At 38.6% G+C, this 18,192-nt stretch overlaps 1 protein-coding gene across 2 annotated transcripts in view; it reads left to right on the top strand.

The window, feature by feature from the left end:
* The window catches only part of BABAM2 (BRISC and BRCA1 A complex member 2), a 163,242-nt gene that overhangs the window by 81,817 nt on the left and 63,233 nt on the right, over window positions 1-18,192 (top strand). For both annotated transcript variants that reach the window (XM_053937347.1, XM_053937346.1), the window contains exon 7: window positions 5,861-5,970. In XM_053937347.1, coding sequence (XP_053793322.1) covers window positions 5,861-5,970 — 110 coding nt within the window. The remainder of the gene's footprint in view (window positions 1-5,860; window positions 5,971-18,192) is intronic.

Here is an 18,192-nt window from a genome sequence, read left to right on the forward strand (position 1 = left end):
AGAAATTAAATTTCTGAATGCATGTTACTCTCATGCATTTATCTTCTGAAGACCTTTCTTTTTTCAGAAAGGATCTTGAAGTATAAATTTCACGCTCAGCTTCAGTGAAGCTGACTGACTCGGTAGGGCTGAGAGGTACCACAGGCAAGTAGGTGGCTGCTGAAAGACCCACTTAGTATAAGCTGGCTGCAGATGCTAAGATCAAGGTCTCCTCACTCCATTCTGTTCTCATCTGTATTCTGCCTTTCTATTCCACCATCCCTAGCAACCTCCACCACATTGTGTAAGTTTATCCTTTGTTTATTTTAAGCAATCCCTTCCCCATTTGTTGGAGTTTTTCATTCTTTCAATTAGTCATACCACAAAAACAGTTATTGAAGAGTTGTGAAGCCTCCAGCAAGAGGTAGGAGCAATTGGCTTGGACTGGGAACCTCCCTCCTGAAGCAGATTTGGCCTCACCGTATTGTTGGGAGGCATCTACAATATCAATCATCTGCAAGGCATCTCATTTCTCAAAGGTACATCCAATAAGTTTAACAGTTTGTGTTCTCTTTCTTCCCTCACTTTTATCCCCACACCAGTTGCTGTGTATATCCATAGTACAAACTTAACAGCCTTACCAGAAGTTCAGCTCCCTTATTTCCTGCTGTCTCCAGGGTCAGAAGCTGCTTGTCCTCCCCAAAGCATGCTGATACTCTTCCTGCACATACTTTCCCAACCTTTCTACCAAATTTGAAGCTTCTTTTCTTCTTATTTTTGTTAATCACACTAAGCCAGGCTCTCAATGCCACATGTTTGATCTGTGCATCACTCCATTTCACGCTCTCCTCCTGGTCTCATGCCCCCCCCATCCTGAGTTTCATGGAAAGACAGGTCCTGCTACCGCCCAGGACAAGACAGAAGTCACCTGCCACTTTAAACATTACAGTTTGGGGCAGGGAATTTCACTTGTGTGCCAAGCACAGAAGTACCTCCTCTCAAAAGAATACTTTAATCAGAGGCTGCAAGGCAAATCTTTTTTTTGATAATGAAGAAAAAGTAATAACTGATTTTCCATACTCTGCATCTTTAAGGAAAAGGAACTCTAATATACAACTTGGTAGGACTCCAGGCACAAAAGGAAATGGGTTATAGCAGTTGTGACTGTGCAGAGCAGATGTTTTGGTTGGCCTGGCTATCAACCATCTGACTCATAATAAATTGTCAGTTCCAGTAAATTCCCAGTTTTCAATTACAGTAGGTAGGATATGAGAAAACAATGCCGTTTGGATAGTGTATTTAAAGTGGTTTTGATGGTAATTTTCATAAACAACTCCTACTAACTTTGTAAAAAGATTAAGGATCTTGGAAAGGCAGAAGCTGTAAACATTGAAACGTACATTTGAATGTAAATTGAGATTGATAGAAATGAAAACTAACAAATGGCTGTTAACACAGTGCTGATACAATTGGAAATAGAATTTTAAATCTTTCTTTGGAGTTTTGTGATACTCAAAGTCCTTCCATGAGGTATATGGGAGAAAAATTTCTAAATGCCTTCAGACTTCCATTTTCAACTCTTCTGTTCTTCATTTATATTTTCACATGGTCTCTTGTTCTTGAGTTTTGAAAATGCATACTTAATGAACCTTTCCTCTGCACTGGCTAAGTAGAAAAACAGAGAATTAAAATCAAATACCATGAGTTTTCTGTTTATGAAAAGTTGTATTTATTTTTGTCAATTGTTGCTAGGTTTCTGTAATAGAAAAAAAGCCTATGGGTTGACAATGTCTAGATTTTTTTGTTGTCGTTCTTTTCTCACCACGTTGCTTTGGAGGTTTAGACAAGGATGAGGTTCCATTGTGCAAAGTATTCTGTAAACATAGGAAACCCCTTGCAGTTCTTGAGAAAGAAAACTATTTTCAGTGTTAAGGGCTATATCCATTTTTTTCATGTTTGATTTGTATGGGCATTTTCATAAATGAGAAAAATATTTTTTTAAAAAAATACATAGTAGCAAGGTGGCAGAAAGGCACCATGAAAATCTATGTTGGATCTTTTCCATTGCAATGTTCTAGAGGCTGGGGTTTTTTTACTGTCAGGCAGGAGACTGTTGTGGAAAAATTAATAGGTATGCATTATCAAATGTTTAACTAATGGTCTCAAGCATTTTTACATTCAGTTTTTGAACCTCAAAATTCCTGTGGCCCAGGATGGGTTCTCTGTTCAGTTAGAAGTTCATTTTAATAATGCCTTCTGTGGAGTCTTGTGTAGAATAAGTTCTGTGAGTATAAAATGGCACTTATATTATGGCAGTTCTAACATTGGAATTTAACATTTATAGGAAATTGGCATTCTGCATTCTTACAAAATGAGTTTTTCTTGAATATAAAATTAATTTGTTTAATAAAAGCATCTATCATGTTCTGAGTTACATAAAAATTATAAGAAGAAAAAGCATGGATGCTTAAATACTAAAAAATGAAATCTGACTTTAGTTCCGCAGTCTCTTTTTATTTTTTCTTTTTCCTAAAAGGGTATAATATTGCCAAAGCAGTTGGATGTCACTCTATCTTTTGAAGCCAGCTGAAAAACAAGACTAGAGGTGACTTTTACTTTGCTGCTCTATTCAGATCTGGTCTATTCTTTGATATAAATACATGTGCAGAAATAGGAAAAGGGAAGATGCTGTCTGTGCAGGGTTTGATAAGAAGCATTAAAACAGCATTTGCCTTTGGACACTGTGGTGTAATGAAAAGATCTCAGCCCCTGTTCTGGGCAAATGGCATGGCTTGGTATGAGAAGGTTCCATCTTGTCACCTGATCACTTCAGGTTTCTATAGATGGTCGGGACAGAGATCACTGGAGGGGTTAAGTTGTAACTGGCACAGACAACATCAAAAAAGTTTATTAGCTGAAAAGTTTTCCACAGTTTATCTGTAGACATGTGGTTTTGGTTTGGTTTTATAAACGGCAATTCTAACAGACATACCAGTGTTGAATGTAGTTCTAGCAAGAAGCTTCTTCCATAAATAAAAGCCTTCCAAAGCAAAGCCTGAAAGGAATAGGTGGCATGGTGTTAGATAGAAGGGAGTTGGTTGTAAATCTGTGGCCACCTGAACAGTAAGGTTGAGCAGCTTCACAATGTTACCACTTCGTGTCTTTTAAAACCTACAGGAATTCTGGTTTTGTGTTTTGAGTGTTTTTTAAGTAACAAGTTTCATTTCTCAAGGCTGAAGATACGCATCCATTTGAAAAGTGGTAGTTATAGAAGAATGCCAGTTTCTTTACATGGATTTGCATTGGACAGTAGCTGTATGAACATAACGGTGCTCTGCTGGCAGCAGGAGTTGCAGTCATGTTTTTTGTGTGTATTTTTATAAATGGAAAAATATCGTGTCTCGATTTATTGCTCTTACTACACATTTCATTTTACTGCAGCTCAACATGCAAAGATACAGAGGTGATTTATGTGGTTGTTTGGGGTTTTTTCCCCTGGCACAAGTCTTCATATGAAGTTCACTAGTGAGCAGAGAAAATATAATGTACTATTATTGTGTGTGTTAATGGATGCTGTAGTGGCATTCACCTAGTCTGTCTTGGAGTTGGATTTTTCTGTTTCCTTGTTCTGACTTTGTTTAATCAGTAAGTACCTGATAGTATTCCAGAAAATGGTCCTACACATGGTGTCAAGCTGTGTGTGCACATCTACTTTTAGCACTAATCATAAATGCGAGACTAAAGAGGGGATTTACTGTCCGTGGCAGAGCTGGATGCAGCACTACAGGTGGGGTCTCAGCAGAGCAGAGCAGGAGGGCAGAATCCCCTCCCTCGTCTCGCTGGCAACACTGCCTTAGATCTGGCCCAGGATACAGCTGGCTTTCTGAGCTGCAAGTAGACGTCACAGGGTTATGTTGAGCTTCTCATCAACCTAACTATTCCATGTACCTGTCATCTCTTGAAGAATGCCCATTAAAATAAAATCTTTTAAATTGTTATTAGCATTAAAAGCATTGCTGTTCAATCTCTCTTAATAGTTCTTTTCATTTGATTGACAATTAGCAAATGAATGGGAAAAAGCCAGTTAATACTATAGTCAGTTCAGGATTGAAAGCTGTTCCTTATTTAATTTTTTTCCTTAATGATGGAAATACATGAAATACTGAGGAAAAGGTCAGGGTAGATTGTACTCTTGGGTATATTTTGTTGTTATTTATCTTGTTGATAAAGCTTTTGTAATCTGTTCTATTTTCTGTAGTCCAGATGATAGTACCACTTAAAAACGTAACACTTAAGGGAACATTTTGGGTCACGAGATCCTATCCATTGGTGTTACAGGCAACCACATCCCATAATGCTATCCATAAACTGATCACAGCAGGACAGCAGCTATTGTTTGTGCTTACCACTCATATGGAGTGTTGTCCTGCGACTTAGGGTTAAAACCATGCTCGGATTTCCAGCCACAGTGTGCTTGTGACCATTTTACAGGCAGTTCTAAGAGTACAGTTTTCTTTCATCTGTCAGAAGTGAGCTGCACACCAAGGCAGAATTTAAGAAAACACTGTCAGTTCTGTCTCATTTTTCTTCTAAGACAATTAGGCTTTTTTAAGACCCATTCTTCCCTGCAGCTTATCACTAAGTTTCTTGGCATGTAGTGTTCTGCACGTAATAGCTGGTACACAGCTTGTCTCTCTGGACATTAACAGCTCCAGTCCTGTCAGAGCTTCAAATGGCATGAGATTGCCTTCCTGAAACCACTCAGTGGTCACTTAATTTTTTTTCTTCCCACATAGGGCAGGACCTCCTAAGAATATTTAAGTGGTTTGCCTGTTCCTTCCTCACAGCCTGTAGGACAGAGCATACCAGGGCACTCTGCACCATGTTGATCCTACTTTGAGTACATATCTTATTTCCTCTCCTATTTTTCCAAAATAGATAAGAACAAAGGCATCTTGGCAAGTTGCTATGTACATATGAACAAACATGTTGGAAGATTTATTTGTGAGCAGAAAGTGACACCATATTATTTGCTGTCAGTGAAGGTGACTGTGCTGCTAACTCATTACTTTCTAACTAGAGGTCAAGAGCTTAAATGAAGTTGTGTGTGGCAGAAATGCATTTATTGGTACTGTATGTGATTTATGAATTGGAGGGATGTCAGGTCCTAACCAGAAACAATTTGTTCTAGATGATCCCAAAGCTGTAACTGATTGTCCTGATATAAAGAAAGCCTCAACTGTGAATGCATTAAGATTAACATGTATTTAGTATGTTTTTTTTTCCTACAGTACTTTCCTGGAGTCTGCAGACTTTGCTGAAAGTAATGCATTGGTTTAATTTGCAGGAAACTGGGGGACAGTGACTTCTAGATATAAATTTCTAATTGCAAAAATGTTTTTCATCCACAACAGGAGTTTAATACAATACACTAGAAAGTTTGAACCATAAACTACTTTGAAAAATAACAAATACAGAATTTGTGGTCATAACTCAGTGATATTACAACATTCTAAAAAATCTTTTGGCATTTGCATCTGATGTCAAGCCAGGAATTCCTAAAAACAAAATCTGTATCTTTGCTGAAGTTTATAGTTCACTGAATTGAAGAACTACAGTACTGTATACTTCATAACTCAGTAATTTTATTTTGATACATTAAAGGAAATTAAGCAGATCAAGATATTTATTTAAAGTCCCAAATAAAAGTGCCAATATAAGAAAGAATAAATTTGCAACCTGTTTTGCAGTGGTTCCAGTTTAGATTCCTCACTTAAGCATCTTCTAAATAAATTCATGTTTGACTTACTAGTTCATATCTGTAAGCATTTAAATAATTCGGTTTGTTATTTACCATTTTATATTGCTTTTCTATGTACAGGATGTGAATGAAGACCCTGGAGAAGATGTTGCACTTCTCTCCGTTAGTTTTGAGGATACAGAAGCTACTCAGGTTTTTCCTAAGCTGTACCTCTCCCCTCGTATTGAACAGTGAGTGAGAGGTTTTTTCTGGAATATTTATTCAACTTCATCTTGGCACTTTTCAATTTTTTCCTGACATGTGTGATAACATACTAGATGATAACGTGCTATTATATGATATACTATTATATAATACTATATAATATATAATATATAATAGTATATATTATATCGTAATATAATACTAATATACTATTGCTTTAAATTGCTTAAAGTTATACTGGTTGCTTTGAGTGTGTGTGTGGTGGAGAAATGACAGATCTTCTCTCAGCTAGTTCTGTTTGTATGTGATACTCTTATAGCATCACAATCTCTGAAAACCGTGTTTGTCCTTGTGGCAGTGTATTTTGAACGCCTTCCATGGTACAACATAGTGATAGCTTTTGTGGGGGGGAATCTTTTTTTTTTTCTTTTGAGAAGGTAAGTTCTCTATATAAACATAATACATTTGAATAAACTATTGTTGTAGAAGCTAAAGGGTTTGGTTAACTATGCTTTTGGAATTTGCAGCTTTAATAAATTACTTATTTTCAGGAGAATATGGGAATGTTTCATTTTAGGAGCATTGAACCTTACTGGTCCATTTACCAGTTGGCAAATTTGCTGAGAAAGGGATTTTTACTTCTAAAATGGAAGACTGGGAACTAAAAATCAATCTGTTTTCATTAAATCTCTTTTCTTCCTTTTCTGAAATTGAAAACGTTTTCATATTTCTCCTTGTCTTCAGTATCTAAGTCTTGTAATGCTTAAAAATAACTGTGTTAGACTTTTCAGGTATACCACATCCAAACTGGTATAGCATTGTTTCAGTGATGTGTTGTTTTTTTGCTAATAGGGCAGTTGACTTTCCTCTGAACTGGTGATGACTGTTCTGTGTAGAGAAAAGATGGGAAATACTGACTACTACAGTTTTAAGGGGATAAAGTTTGTGTGAGTGAAGAAACATAGTATCTTGACATTTTGATCAACAGAGTATTGATATGGAAAAATTCTTGGATGCAGTTTAGAACATAAACACCAGAATTTGACTTAGATAAAGACATAAGACTTCCGAGATACTTTAAGAAAATGTAGGTTACATGTGCATGTGCAAACACACAGGTAATGTATTTAGTAGCTTTCACCCTTTCATATTTTTCATCAATTCATTCCTTTTTGTCAGCATCAGCTGAGGGAACAATTGTCATCAAATATGTAATTATTCTTCTATGTTCCAGAGGATTCTTTTTCTGAACTCTTAAAAGCAAATGGGCTAGCATTAGTTTCCATTGTATTTCCAGCTGTAGTCACATGTTGATGGTTAAGTATGTTTCAGGCCACCCAGGTATATCTGTCTAAATCATCTACGAGCTAATGAATACGTTGCGTATTTTCCCGCTTTCAGCAGTATCTTTAGAAAGATGTTAACCTCTTGTTACCTAGCAGAATAGCAATACAAAGGAAGTCTTTGTCTTCCTAAAAGTATTGCATTTTCTCTCAGTGCCCTAAAGAGTATCTGATTTTAGATGTGTGATGTAGAGCGATCACAGCAGAAAGATATTTGAGTGGTATTGGTATGTATCTGACATTCTGGTGTATTTATGGCTTTTGTCATTTATAGCTGATGCAGTCACGTTAAAATCGTGCCAGTAAACCCTGGAGTTCTGTGCCACACCTTGTCACATGATCTGTGTGTTGAGGTTGAGATATTTAACTCATCTCAGTCAATCTGTCTTTCTGCATTTGTAACATTTCATCACAGTATCTAGGTACTGATAATGCATAATTACTGAAGTTGCTTGTGAGCTGTTGCACCTCCCTTTATGCTACTGGCTACTCCTTATGTGCCATGAAAAAAATGTATGCGTATGTTTCCAGTGTTTGTAAAATTGTGCTTTAATAGCAAACATTCAGTTCTCTCTTGTTCTTTCCCAAAACCAATCTCTGCTGTGTTTAGCAGGGGCCGACAGTCTAGATATTTAACTTCCCAGTGTTTGGGAACTGAAGCAACAATGTGTACTTCTTTGTATTTTTTGCCAAAAGTATAAAAAGCTTCAAGAAGCCCTCAGGATTAGTATAATGACTTGAGGCCATGGCATGTTACATTTGAATTGTGTTCTGCTTATAAAGGTCCTTCCTGCAGCTCACAGTAATTGGATCTACAAAAGCCATGTAAGCAAATTACCAGTGTTTTTGTTCTGTGCAGCAGATTTTGAGGTGTTCCAAGTAATAGTTGATAGTTCCCAACATAACATTCACAAGAACTCAACAGAATGTGAAAAATACCAAATTCCCACAATTATTTTGCTAACACTAAAATGTGTTCACATTAGGAAGAATGAGCAAACAGGAATAGCATTTTCCTGACATATGAAATAACATTTCAGGCTTGTGGAGCAATAAGAGGAAAAGGGCCTGTTTGTGTAAAGTGAGTTATCTCCTGCTTTCCCAGGAGGTTTCATTGCTCTTGTGCTCTGCCATATAAACACACATTCCCGCATTGCCCTTTCTAAAAATGATCTATACCCACAGATCTTGTCAGCAAGTTTGAGTCCTAGAAATGTGAATATAGGTCTTTTGCTTTGAAGGGTTTTTGTAAAACACATTTGCTCTATTTTTTTAAATTGATAGTAGACATAATAATACTAAGACTTTGACTGCACTTTGTTAGACTCTGTAAGAGAGATTTCCAAAATCAGGGAAATGTCCACCTTTTAGGTTTGGGGTGAAGATGTTAGTACACTGGTTGGCTTGAAAAGGTTCACATATTGAAGCAGCAGGTAGAAATGCAGTAGAGAGCAGTTGTGGATCATCCAAGTCAATACTGGTGCTTTATTGACTTGTATGGTGTAATGTCTGGCTGCAAGATTGTCAAGTGCAGTTCTAACAATCAACTAACCAAACCCATATTTATGGATGGGAATTACTTTTATTAATTTATAAAAATCTCATCAATAACTCTTCATAATAATACCTGGTTTAATTCTTTCATTAAAACATGCTAATTTGAAAAGTTCATTTCTGTACTATTTGTTCAAAACATGTTAACAGCAACTTTTAAGGTTTCCTTGATTTGAAATCAATCACTTAAAAAGCTTGCATTCTATAGGTTTAATAATTCTTCTGACTTTTTATTGCATTACATCAATAAACAGATGCCAATAACAGTTACTTTCAATTATTTCAAAATTAGACCAAATAAAAGGAAGCATGAGATATTTATGAGATGTATTTGTTTTAAAAAGCTAGTATCTTTACTGTAGTATCATAGAAAACAGTTTCTGCACACTTCTGTAGGAAGTGGTAAGCTGAGAAACCACACAGACTGACCACACAACTTGAGAGATTGGTGCTTGTCAGCATCCACGAGGGTCCCCAGCTCATCCTTCCCTTCCTCCCACCTCAGGGTGGGGGACTTGTCTCAGGATGCTCTCCATCCTCTGCTGTGAGCTGCTGTGCTTTGAGAAGAGAGTCATACAGCTGAGCTAGGTAGGCACAGCCATGCTCGAAGGCATGATAAGGACCTGCTGGGATATTTACCCTTTGTCTCTGATGCATTTCCATGAGTTATTCATAGTGGCTCTGAACCTATTGGTACAAAGCATCTTGTTCAAAATTGCCTTTCTAGTGACAGTATACTAGATACTCATGTGGGATGGAAATTTGTAATAAAACTGCCCATCATATCTTTGTTTCCCATTTATTAAAAGTCATTAGACTCTAAATTCAAAGAATCAGTTCAGGGTTGAACAGCTGAATTTCTATATTAATGCTTAAAAGTTTGTGTCAGCATACTACACATGAATGTGGATCAGAAGGTTTTGGGCTTTTTTCTTAAGAGAAAAAATTCGATTTATATATTTTTTTTTTCTTTTGTGAGTCATCCATGCTAAAGAATATAAAAATGGGTTCATCTTGGTTCACATTTTAAGAAAAAACTATATTAGGGTAGAAATGCTGTTGCTCAGTGAATGCTATGTTCCCTGTGTTCACAGAAATAATCCTGCAGTAAACACTGTTGTCCTGGAGGGCTTTTCTCTGATAAATACGCGGACGTGAATATGCTAAGAAAACCAGCTGTCACTAGAAGTTGTTTTGCTTAAATGGATCAGGCTCCATGCTTTGGGGACTGAAATGGTCGTTTTTTACTGGTCTGGGAGCTGTGCCAGAGGGTTCTTCATGACTGAGGGTGGTATGCAGAGTTCGGTGACTGCGTTTAACCTTCGCATACAGGCAGGGGAGAATAACAAGAACCTGATCTGAGCTCTTCGGTTTTGAATGTTCCTGTATGTTTTTCACTGATGGAAGAAAAAATTGAAGAGAAAATTAAACATGTGTTTGCTTTGAGGTATTTCCTGTCTGTTACCTGTGCTTTCTGCTGGTAGCTGGATGAGGAAAACCATAGAATATTACCCATTTACTGCCAAGTACTGTCTCTTGCTATGTTTGAGACACAGGGGAGCTGTGAAGGGCTTCACCTTTGAAGCTGGCATGCCATGCTGCCTCCAGTAGAAGCCTACTGTTTCAGACAGATTATGAATATACAGTCACTAAATGAATGGTTGTGCTTAGGCCTTTTTATATGTCTGCTTTGTAGAAGTCAGAAGATCTTCAATTTGGCATACTAAAATGTGATTATTCTTGTGAATTGATGATTTCAGTAGAATTGTTCGTAGTCATCCATGGCAGACCATGGCTTCTTCAAATCCCAGAACATCTTTGCAGACATGGGAAGCAGGAGGAATAGTAGTTGCTTTGCAGAGCTTCCTGTTCCATTAGGCTTTCTTTGGTCAGTGCCTGGCCAGTGCAGTGGACATATTTACTGCCTGCTGAGTGTGCTATGCCCCCGTCAGCCAAGGCTTCAGAAGCTATAGCCAGTACCATAACCTGATTGCCAACCTAGCACTACTTTGTACTCTGCTTGTGTCCAAAAAATAATCTGTTTTGCTGCTACCAACTTCTGATGGCATCTTGACAGCTTCAGAAGAGATCAGGACAGACTGGGACTGGCAGTCAAAGCAGATTGACTTGTACTTCTATTCCAGGTGTTCAACTGTACTGATTGTTCTTTTTTTTCTTTTTTTCCTTCCCTCTGAAGCTGCTGTAGAGCAATTAGTGAAAATTGTTGTAGGAGAGCTAAGATTATGTGTCCATCATCTAAATGGTGCTTTAATGCTGGATATGTTAATGCTGTCTTTTAATGGCTCAGTTAGTGAGATTTTTAAGTCAGTTAAGAGACTAAGCAATTAGACCTATTTGTCGAGGTATGAAATACTTGAGGCAGTTCAGTGGGACCAATTTTGTTGCTAGGTAATGAGGTACCAGTTTCCCTGTGTAGGAGATATGGGACAGTTGTTGGTCTGACTTATCTTTTGTGGCAATCCAGATCTCAGTATTGCCTCAAGTCTCAGAGGAAAACGTAGAGCTGAGTATTGGGAAGGATTTGTATCTTCTGGAGGTTTTGTCAGGCTCTGAGTGTCAGCCTGTATGCTTAAGGTTCTGTAATGTGATGGTGGAGGGAGTATTTTTACATGATATATCAAGCACTTTATCACTTCAAGGATTTTCTTGTATGGTTGAAATACACATACAGAAAAATTCATTAGTAAAAGATCACAAAAGAAAATGAAAAAGTGATTCAATACAACCCTCTTCAACTCCCTCTGCATACTTCAACCCTCTTCAATTCTCCTTCTGACTAGGGTAGAATGGTCTACAGAAATTTCACAAATTTTAAACCCATTTGATTCCTTTAGATCAAGTCTCTCCATTAAGTTGTTGCCTTTTTTCACTTGTACACACATAATTTATTTATTGTCAAAAAGCACTTTTAATTAGTCAAAACTAATCCTGGCAACAGTATTGAAAGTTACTGTCATCTTCATTACTAGCTAGGTCAGTACTTAGTATTTTTGAAATCTTCCTCTCTCTCTCTGCAATATGGGTTGTTTTTTAAATTACTTTCTTAGATTGTGTTTATTTTGATACTGAGATTCATTTCAGGAACAAAAGGTCCTAAAGAACTCTGGACCAATGGTATGGACACTTTGAACTCCTTGAAATGTTTTCTGTAACATTAATTAGGCTGACAAAAGAAATTTGTAGCAGGTATCATCTTTTTTTTGTGTGGCATTTGGTGTGGCAGTAATAGGGTCTGGTAACTGGGGTTAAGTGTTAACCTAAACAATTACTGACTAGGTGTTTCTTCAAAATGCAGTGGAAAAATCAGGTTCAGGTAAAATTCATATGTAGGGGAATTTGGAGTTTTTCTGGGTTTTTTCTGAATTTTTTTTCTTTCATTGATAACATCCTGGTATTAAATTCTGCTTTAAAAAAAAAAAACAGCAGTTAGATACAAAGTTAGATTGCTGGAAATCACAATTGAAGCAGTAGTTTCTCTGTCGTTAAACAGACTTAATTCCAAAGACTGCCTCTTTGGAGTTAAATTGCTCTTGCAGAGGAAAAGTGCTTCCAAGTTACTGACAGCATCAAATTTTAAAATTACCTGACAAGTTTGAGGCTTCTGGTAATTTATCAGTAAATGTAATCATAGAATCATTTAGGTTGAAAAATAACTTTGAGATGATTGCGTTCAAATGTAAACTCAACACTACCAAGTCCACCATGTCCCTAAGTACCACGTCTACACATCTGTTAATACCTCCAGGGGTGGCGACTACACCACTTCTCTGGGCAGCCTGTCCCAGTGTTTGGCAATCCTTTAGGTGAGGATAATTTCCCTAATATCCAATCCTAACTTCCCCTGGTGCAACTTGAGGCCGTTTCCTCTTCTCCTATCACTTGTTATTTGCAAGAAGAGGCTGACTCCCACCTGGCTGCATCCTGCTTTCAGGTAGTTGGAGAGTGAGATAAAGTCCCTCCTGAGCCTCCTTCTCTAAGCTAAACCACTTCAGCTTCCTCAGCTTCTCCTCATAGGACTTGTGCTCCAGACCCTTCATCAGCTCCATTGCTTTTCTCTGGACACGCTCAAGTACCTCAATGTTCTTCTTGTAGTGAGTGACCCAAAACTGGACACAGCACTCGAGGTGTGGCCTCACCAGTGCTGAGTGCAGAGGGACAATCACTGCCCCAGTCCTGCTGGCCACACTATTTCTGATATGGACCAGGATGTCATTGGCCTTCTTCGCCACCTGGATACACACTGGGTCATGTTCAGCTGCTATTGACCAGCACCCCCAGATCCTTTTCGACCGGACAGCTTTTCAGATGCAGTTCCCCAAGTCTCTAGCGTTGCAAGAGGTTGTTGTGACCCAAGTGCAGGACCCAGCACTTCACCTTATTGAACCTCATGCTGGCCTCAGCCCATCGATCTGGCTAGATCCCCCTGCAGACCCTTCCTGCCCTCCAGCAGATCATCACTCCCACCCAACTTGGTGTCATCTGAAAATTCAAACAGGGGCACTTGATCCCCTCGTCCAGACCATCAGTAAAGATTCTTAACTGGACTAGCCCCAGTTCTGAGCCTTGGGGAACCCCACTAGTGGCCAGGTGCCAGCTGGATGGAACTCCATTCGCCACCACTTTCTGGGCCTGGCCATCCAGCCAGTTTTTTACCCAGTGAAGAGTGCACCAGTCCAAGCCATGGGCTGCCAGCACCTTCAGGAGAATTTGGTAGGAAGTGATGTCAAAGGCTTGCCAATGACAACATCTGCAGCCTTTTCCTCATCCACTTAATGGGTCACCCTGTCATAGAAGGAGACCAGGTTGATCACCTTTCATGAACCCATGCTGATTGTGCCTGATCCCCTGATTGTCTTGCATGTGCCACATGGTGATACTCAAGATAATCTGCTCCATGACCTTCCCCAGCACAAGGCCTACCAGGCCTGTAGTTATCCAGATCCTCCTTCTGATCCTTCTTATAGACGGTCATTACATTTGCTGATGTCCAGTCAACTGGGACCTCGTTGTTTCACCAGGACTGCTGGCAAAGGATGGAAAGTGGCACGAGCAGGTCATGGAAGGTTTTTCTTTCAGATCAGACCTGAGATTTAGTTGTTGTACTGTGTTCATTCTAACTGGGTAATAATTTCCAAAACTGTCAAGCAGTAGTTAAATGAGTTAATTAGAATCTTGGCAGAAAATGCAGTGGGTATGGAAAGGCACATTTATTCAACAGTTACGAAAACTCAGATTTCCTAGAGTACACTTTGAACCCACTTTTGTTGCTGCGTGGGTATTTTTCCCAGTTCTTGATGTAAATGCAAACCCACCACTACAGAACGTGGTATCTTAACAAAGTATGCTTTCTTGAAGTTGATTTTTACATATTTGGGATATGGGGTTTGCTTTCTGAATATGGTGATTAAACCATTTGTTTTCAGAGAACTTCATTCTGATTGTGATCTGCATATTAGTGTTCTGTCTTCAGACTTTTTCTATTTTATTATTTCAAACAATTAACAAAACTTCAGCTACTGTTTAATGCTTGCTTCCAAATGGCCATAGTCAATTGGTACAAATCTCTGACCACTGGAAAGTGAAAAGTTAAGGATTTTCAGATACAACCCATGACAAGTGTGAAAAACAGAATTAAGTTGTATGTGAAAGACCTCTGATTGTCTCTGTTGTCTTCTCTCCTTGCCCCCCATCCCCCCCATCGGGGAGAGCTGGTAGTACCTGCGAGGAACCACATTCCTGTTACTGGTGTCCCAGGAGGGAATGTGGAAGTACAGGGAGCATAAATTGAGGAGTATGGCAGAGGAATTGAGGAGTGTGGGGAATCTGATGGGCAGGAGGGAGAATATAAGGGGAGGGGTCTTGGCCCCACTGTTATTGTGATAAAAGATTGTAGTGCATTCTTTGACATTACCAGGAGGGGTGGTTTCCCTGCCAATGTACCTTTTTCCCATACACTTATTTACCCCACAGTACTACTGGGTATCACCTCTCAATTTCCTTTGTTTTCTGCCTCCCATCTTTCCTGCAAATAATCAATGGAATTTTAAACTTGATGCTTTCGTGAAAGGAACATTAATACCGCCTTAACTGTCCACTGTGGGAAGATGCCATTTTCCCAAAATAAATCATGGCTGATTTTTTAAATGTGACTACAGAATTTCTGGGGGTTTCCTTTTCCCTGTTATTGTCAAGAATGTGGTTCATTGTATTGCTTATTTTATTTAAGGCATGTGCGACAGTCACAGTCTGTCCCGCTACTTAACCACTTCAAGCTGCTTGGCTGGTTGTGACTGGACCTGGAGAAAATGTATAAAATACATTATCAAAGGTGAGACTTTTTTATTTGAATAGTCTTTTCCTCGATAACAGATTCCCCTTCAGGAATATCATGAACTTCTTTTCTAGGAGCTTTACTCTGAAGAGTCCCCTAAAAAATCACAAGGATCTGTTGAATTTTGAACTTGGCACAGGCATCCTCTAACAATACTAAACTTTAGCTATGTTTAAATGAAAGTGCAGACTATAGGCAACAAATCATATGGCCATTGTGTTAATGAATGGGACTCTTTTTATGTATAGTTTGGAAAAACATACTTGTGTGTCCACAAAGAATATTACAGAATTTAAATGAGAGATCTTGTGTGTGATATTTAGTATGTGCATGCAGTACGTGTCAAACAACCCATGGAGGAAGACAAGTTAAATTTGGCAAGAACTGAAAATGAAGATGATGAAAGTATAGATTCTTCTTAATTGGATTTTAAAACTAAATTCTTTGAGCTGGTTTCTGGTCAGGGGCTGCTAAAAATACATGGAGAGGAAACTTCATCTATTTAACAATTTCAGCAGACAAAACTCAGTTAGTACTGAAATTGCAGACACCACAGTGCAGTGGAAAAACCTGTACAAATAGAGCGAGACAATTCTGCTTGCAGATATTTGCTGTTGAAGCCAATGAAAGGGCTGTGCTCTTCTGTGTGGTTTAGTGATGTCAAGCACTGCTTGCTGGAGGCAGCTGCGCTACTGCAATGCTTTCCTGACCTTAAATAGCCTATATGCTGGGTAATGCAAGTGTTCAAATATAAATACAGGGCACGTAAGGACAGAAGGAGGCCAGAAAAGCCACCGAGGCCCCTTCCCTCTCCTGAATTAGTCAGTGTCTTCCTCAGTATTCTTCTCTTCTGGTATTTGTCCAACATATTTACAAAACCGTTTAGACTAATTGTTCCCTTGTGTTGCCTCAGCACTGTTTATTCCATATGTTAAGTACTGCGTGCAAAGCAGTTCTGCTCTTCAGTGTGACTGCTGCTTGCTTTCCTTTCCTTTTCCTTTCTTCAAGGTTGCCTTTGATATTAACCCAAACAGTTGTGCAACCTCTGTCTGTCCTGGGAGGTTGTGTGGGCCCACTGCTCTTCCCTAGACCTCTCCACGCAGGCAGGGCTTTCTGGGACATTCTGTGGAGGTAGTTCCTTCAGGTCATATTTTTGGTCAACTTCCCAGATTTTTTTTTTTTTTTTCTTTTGCTCTGTAATGGGAAGATGGTTAGATGACATGTATGTGTAATTATGTAGTGATTCTCCTAATTTGTTCCACGGTTCAAACACTGTGTTTCTTTTGTGCCTATAATGAATGTGTAACTTGGTTTCTACCTCCTCAAACCCTGTTTTAAATTGGTACTCTTGTTTTGTTCATTTGCCTATCACTTAGGTTTCTCATACTGCCTTCTATGGGTTTTTATTTCTTTACATTCAATCTCTATTTTCTGGTTTCTCTTTTGGCTGTTCATTTTCAGCTCCACACACATCTCTGAAAATTTGTTTTGTTTTCGAGAAGTGAGGCTCTGGTTTTTTGCATGCCAGGTAACAGTTTTTCCTGCAGTTGACACAGAAACTGCAAGAAGAGTTGAATGATGAATGTACGTCCTGACAAAGCAAGTCTTGTTGAAAGTTTAGGTAACATAAACTTAGGTAAAAGTTAAGGTAAGATTTGATCTATAAAAACCGAACAGCCCATTTGACAGTGAATCAGTACATGTCCAGAGCAATCATTTAGTGTTGTCTACAATTCCAGTGCCTTCGTTGTTCTTAATTTTAAAGCATTTTAGCATTAGTTTTTTTAACTCTGTTTATTTTACATTTCTTTTAACATTATTTATCTTCATAATTAATTGTTTCCATTTATAAAAGTAGTGAAAGCTTCAGGATTTTTATGCAACAGTGAAAGCAAAAACATTTCATTATATTGTATTTATCTACATATAATTGAAAAAACCTTTTTTCCCCTCTGTGACAGTATTCTATTTAGACTACATGTCTCAGCATTAAAAAGATTATGTTTCTCACTACTATGAATTTCTTTACTGTCTTTTCATAGTATGACATTAAAATGTTGGTGGTCACATCAATTCATAAAATACATCAAGTACCTTAACTCAGGATTGCTGGAGTGGTTTTGTTGAAAATTCTTTTGCAGCAAAAAAGTAAGTGGTAGTGGTTATAGAGTTCTCTGTTGCAAAGGAACTCTGAATCATCTAGGCCAGCTTCCTGCTTGGCATGGGACTGCCACCAGCACTAGCTCAGGTTTTGTGTTGCAGAGTCTGTCCATGTCTTGAGCACTTTCCAGTGGAGATCCTGCAGGTTCCCGGAGGAACCAGTCTCTGCCAGGCTCTGCCACCCTCCTTAGGGGAGGACCTCTCCTGAAAGTCCAGTCTGGGACTCCCAAGGCCTCAGTTGTCCCAGTCCTTGGGACATAAATGTCCCTGCAGACTGAAGCTGTGCAGTTGGTCGTAGCAGTATTGCACAATGTCGTTAACAGTATGCCATGTACTGCAGTGTGGAAGCAAAGGCTTTTTTAGTTAGTCTCATCATGCTTCTCCAGCAACAGGGACGGGGGAGTTCTTAAGGACATATTGCTCTCTAGGATTTGTTCTGGCTGGAGGTCATGATAAGCTGGTAGAAAGATAAATTAAGTTCTTATCTCACTGCTGTCACAGTGAAAGGATAGCATAAGGAACAAGGGCATGAGCTTTCTGCATTCTGACAAGTATCACAAATGCATAGGCCTTTTGGACTGGTGCATGACTTAAATTAGAACAGTGCACGGGACCAATATTGAAGAATTTGGGTCAGTATTATGGGTAGTGTTATGCCTTGCAACACAAAGGCACATAATACTGGGAAATCTCTCTTACTTTATTTTTTTGGCTCTGTGTACTGAAAGCTTCAAGTTGCCTTTTCAATACACAGATGCTAATTTGTATTTTCCTTTCTTAATTTCATATGCTATAGCAGAATTTTTTAAAAAGTAAATAAATACCCTGAAATAGAGCAC

This window comes from Vidua chalybeata, chromosome 3, assembly GCF_026979565.1.
Source record: "Vidua chalybeata isolate OUT-0048 chromosome 3, bVidCha1 merged haplotype, whole genome shotgun sequence".
NCBI classification, from domain to species: Eukaryota; Metazoa; Chordata; class Aves; order Passeriformes; family Viduidae; genus Vidua; species Vidua chalybeata.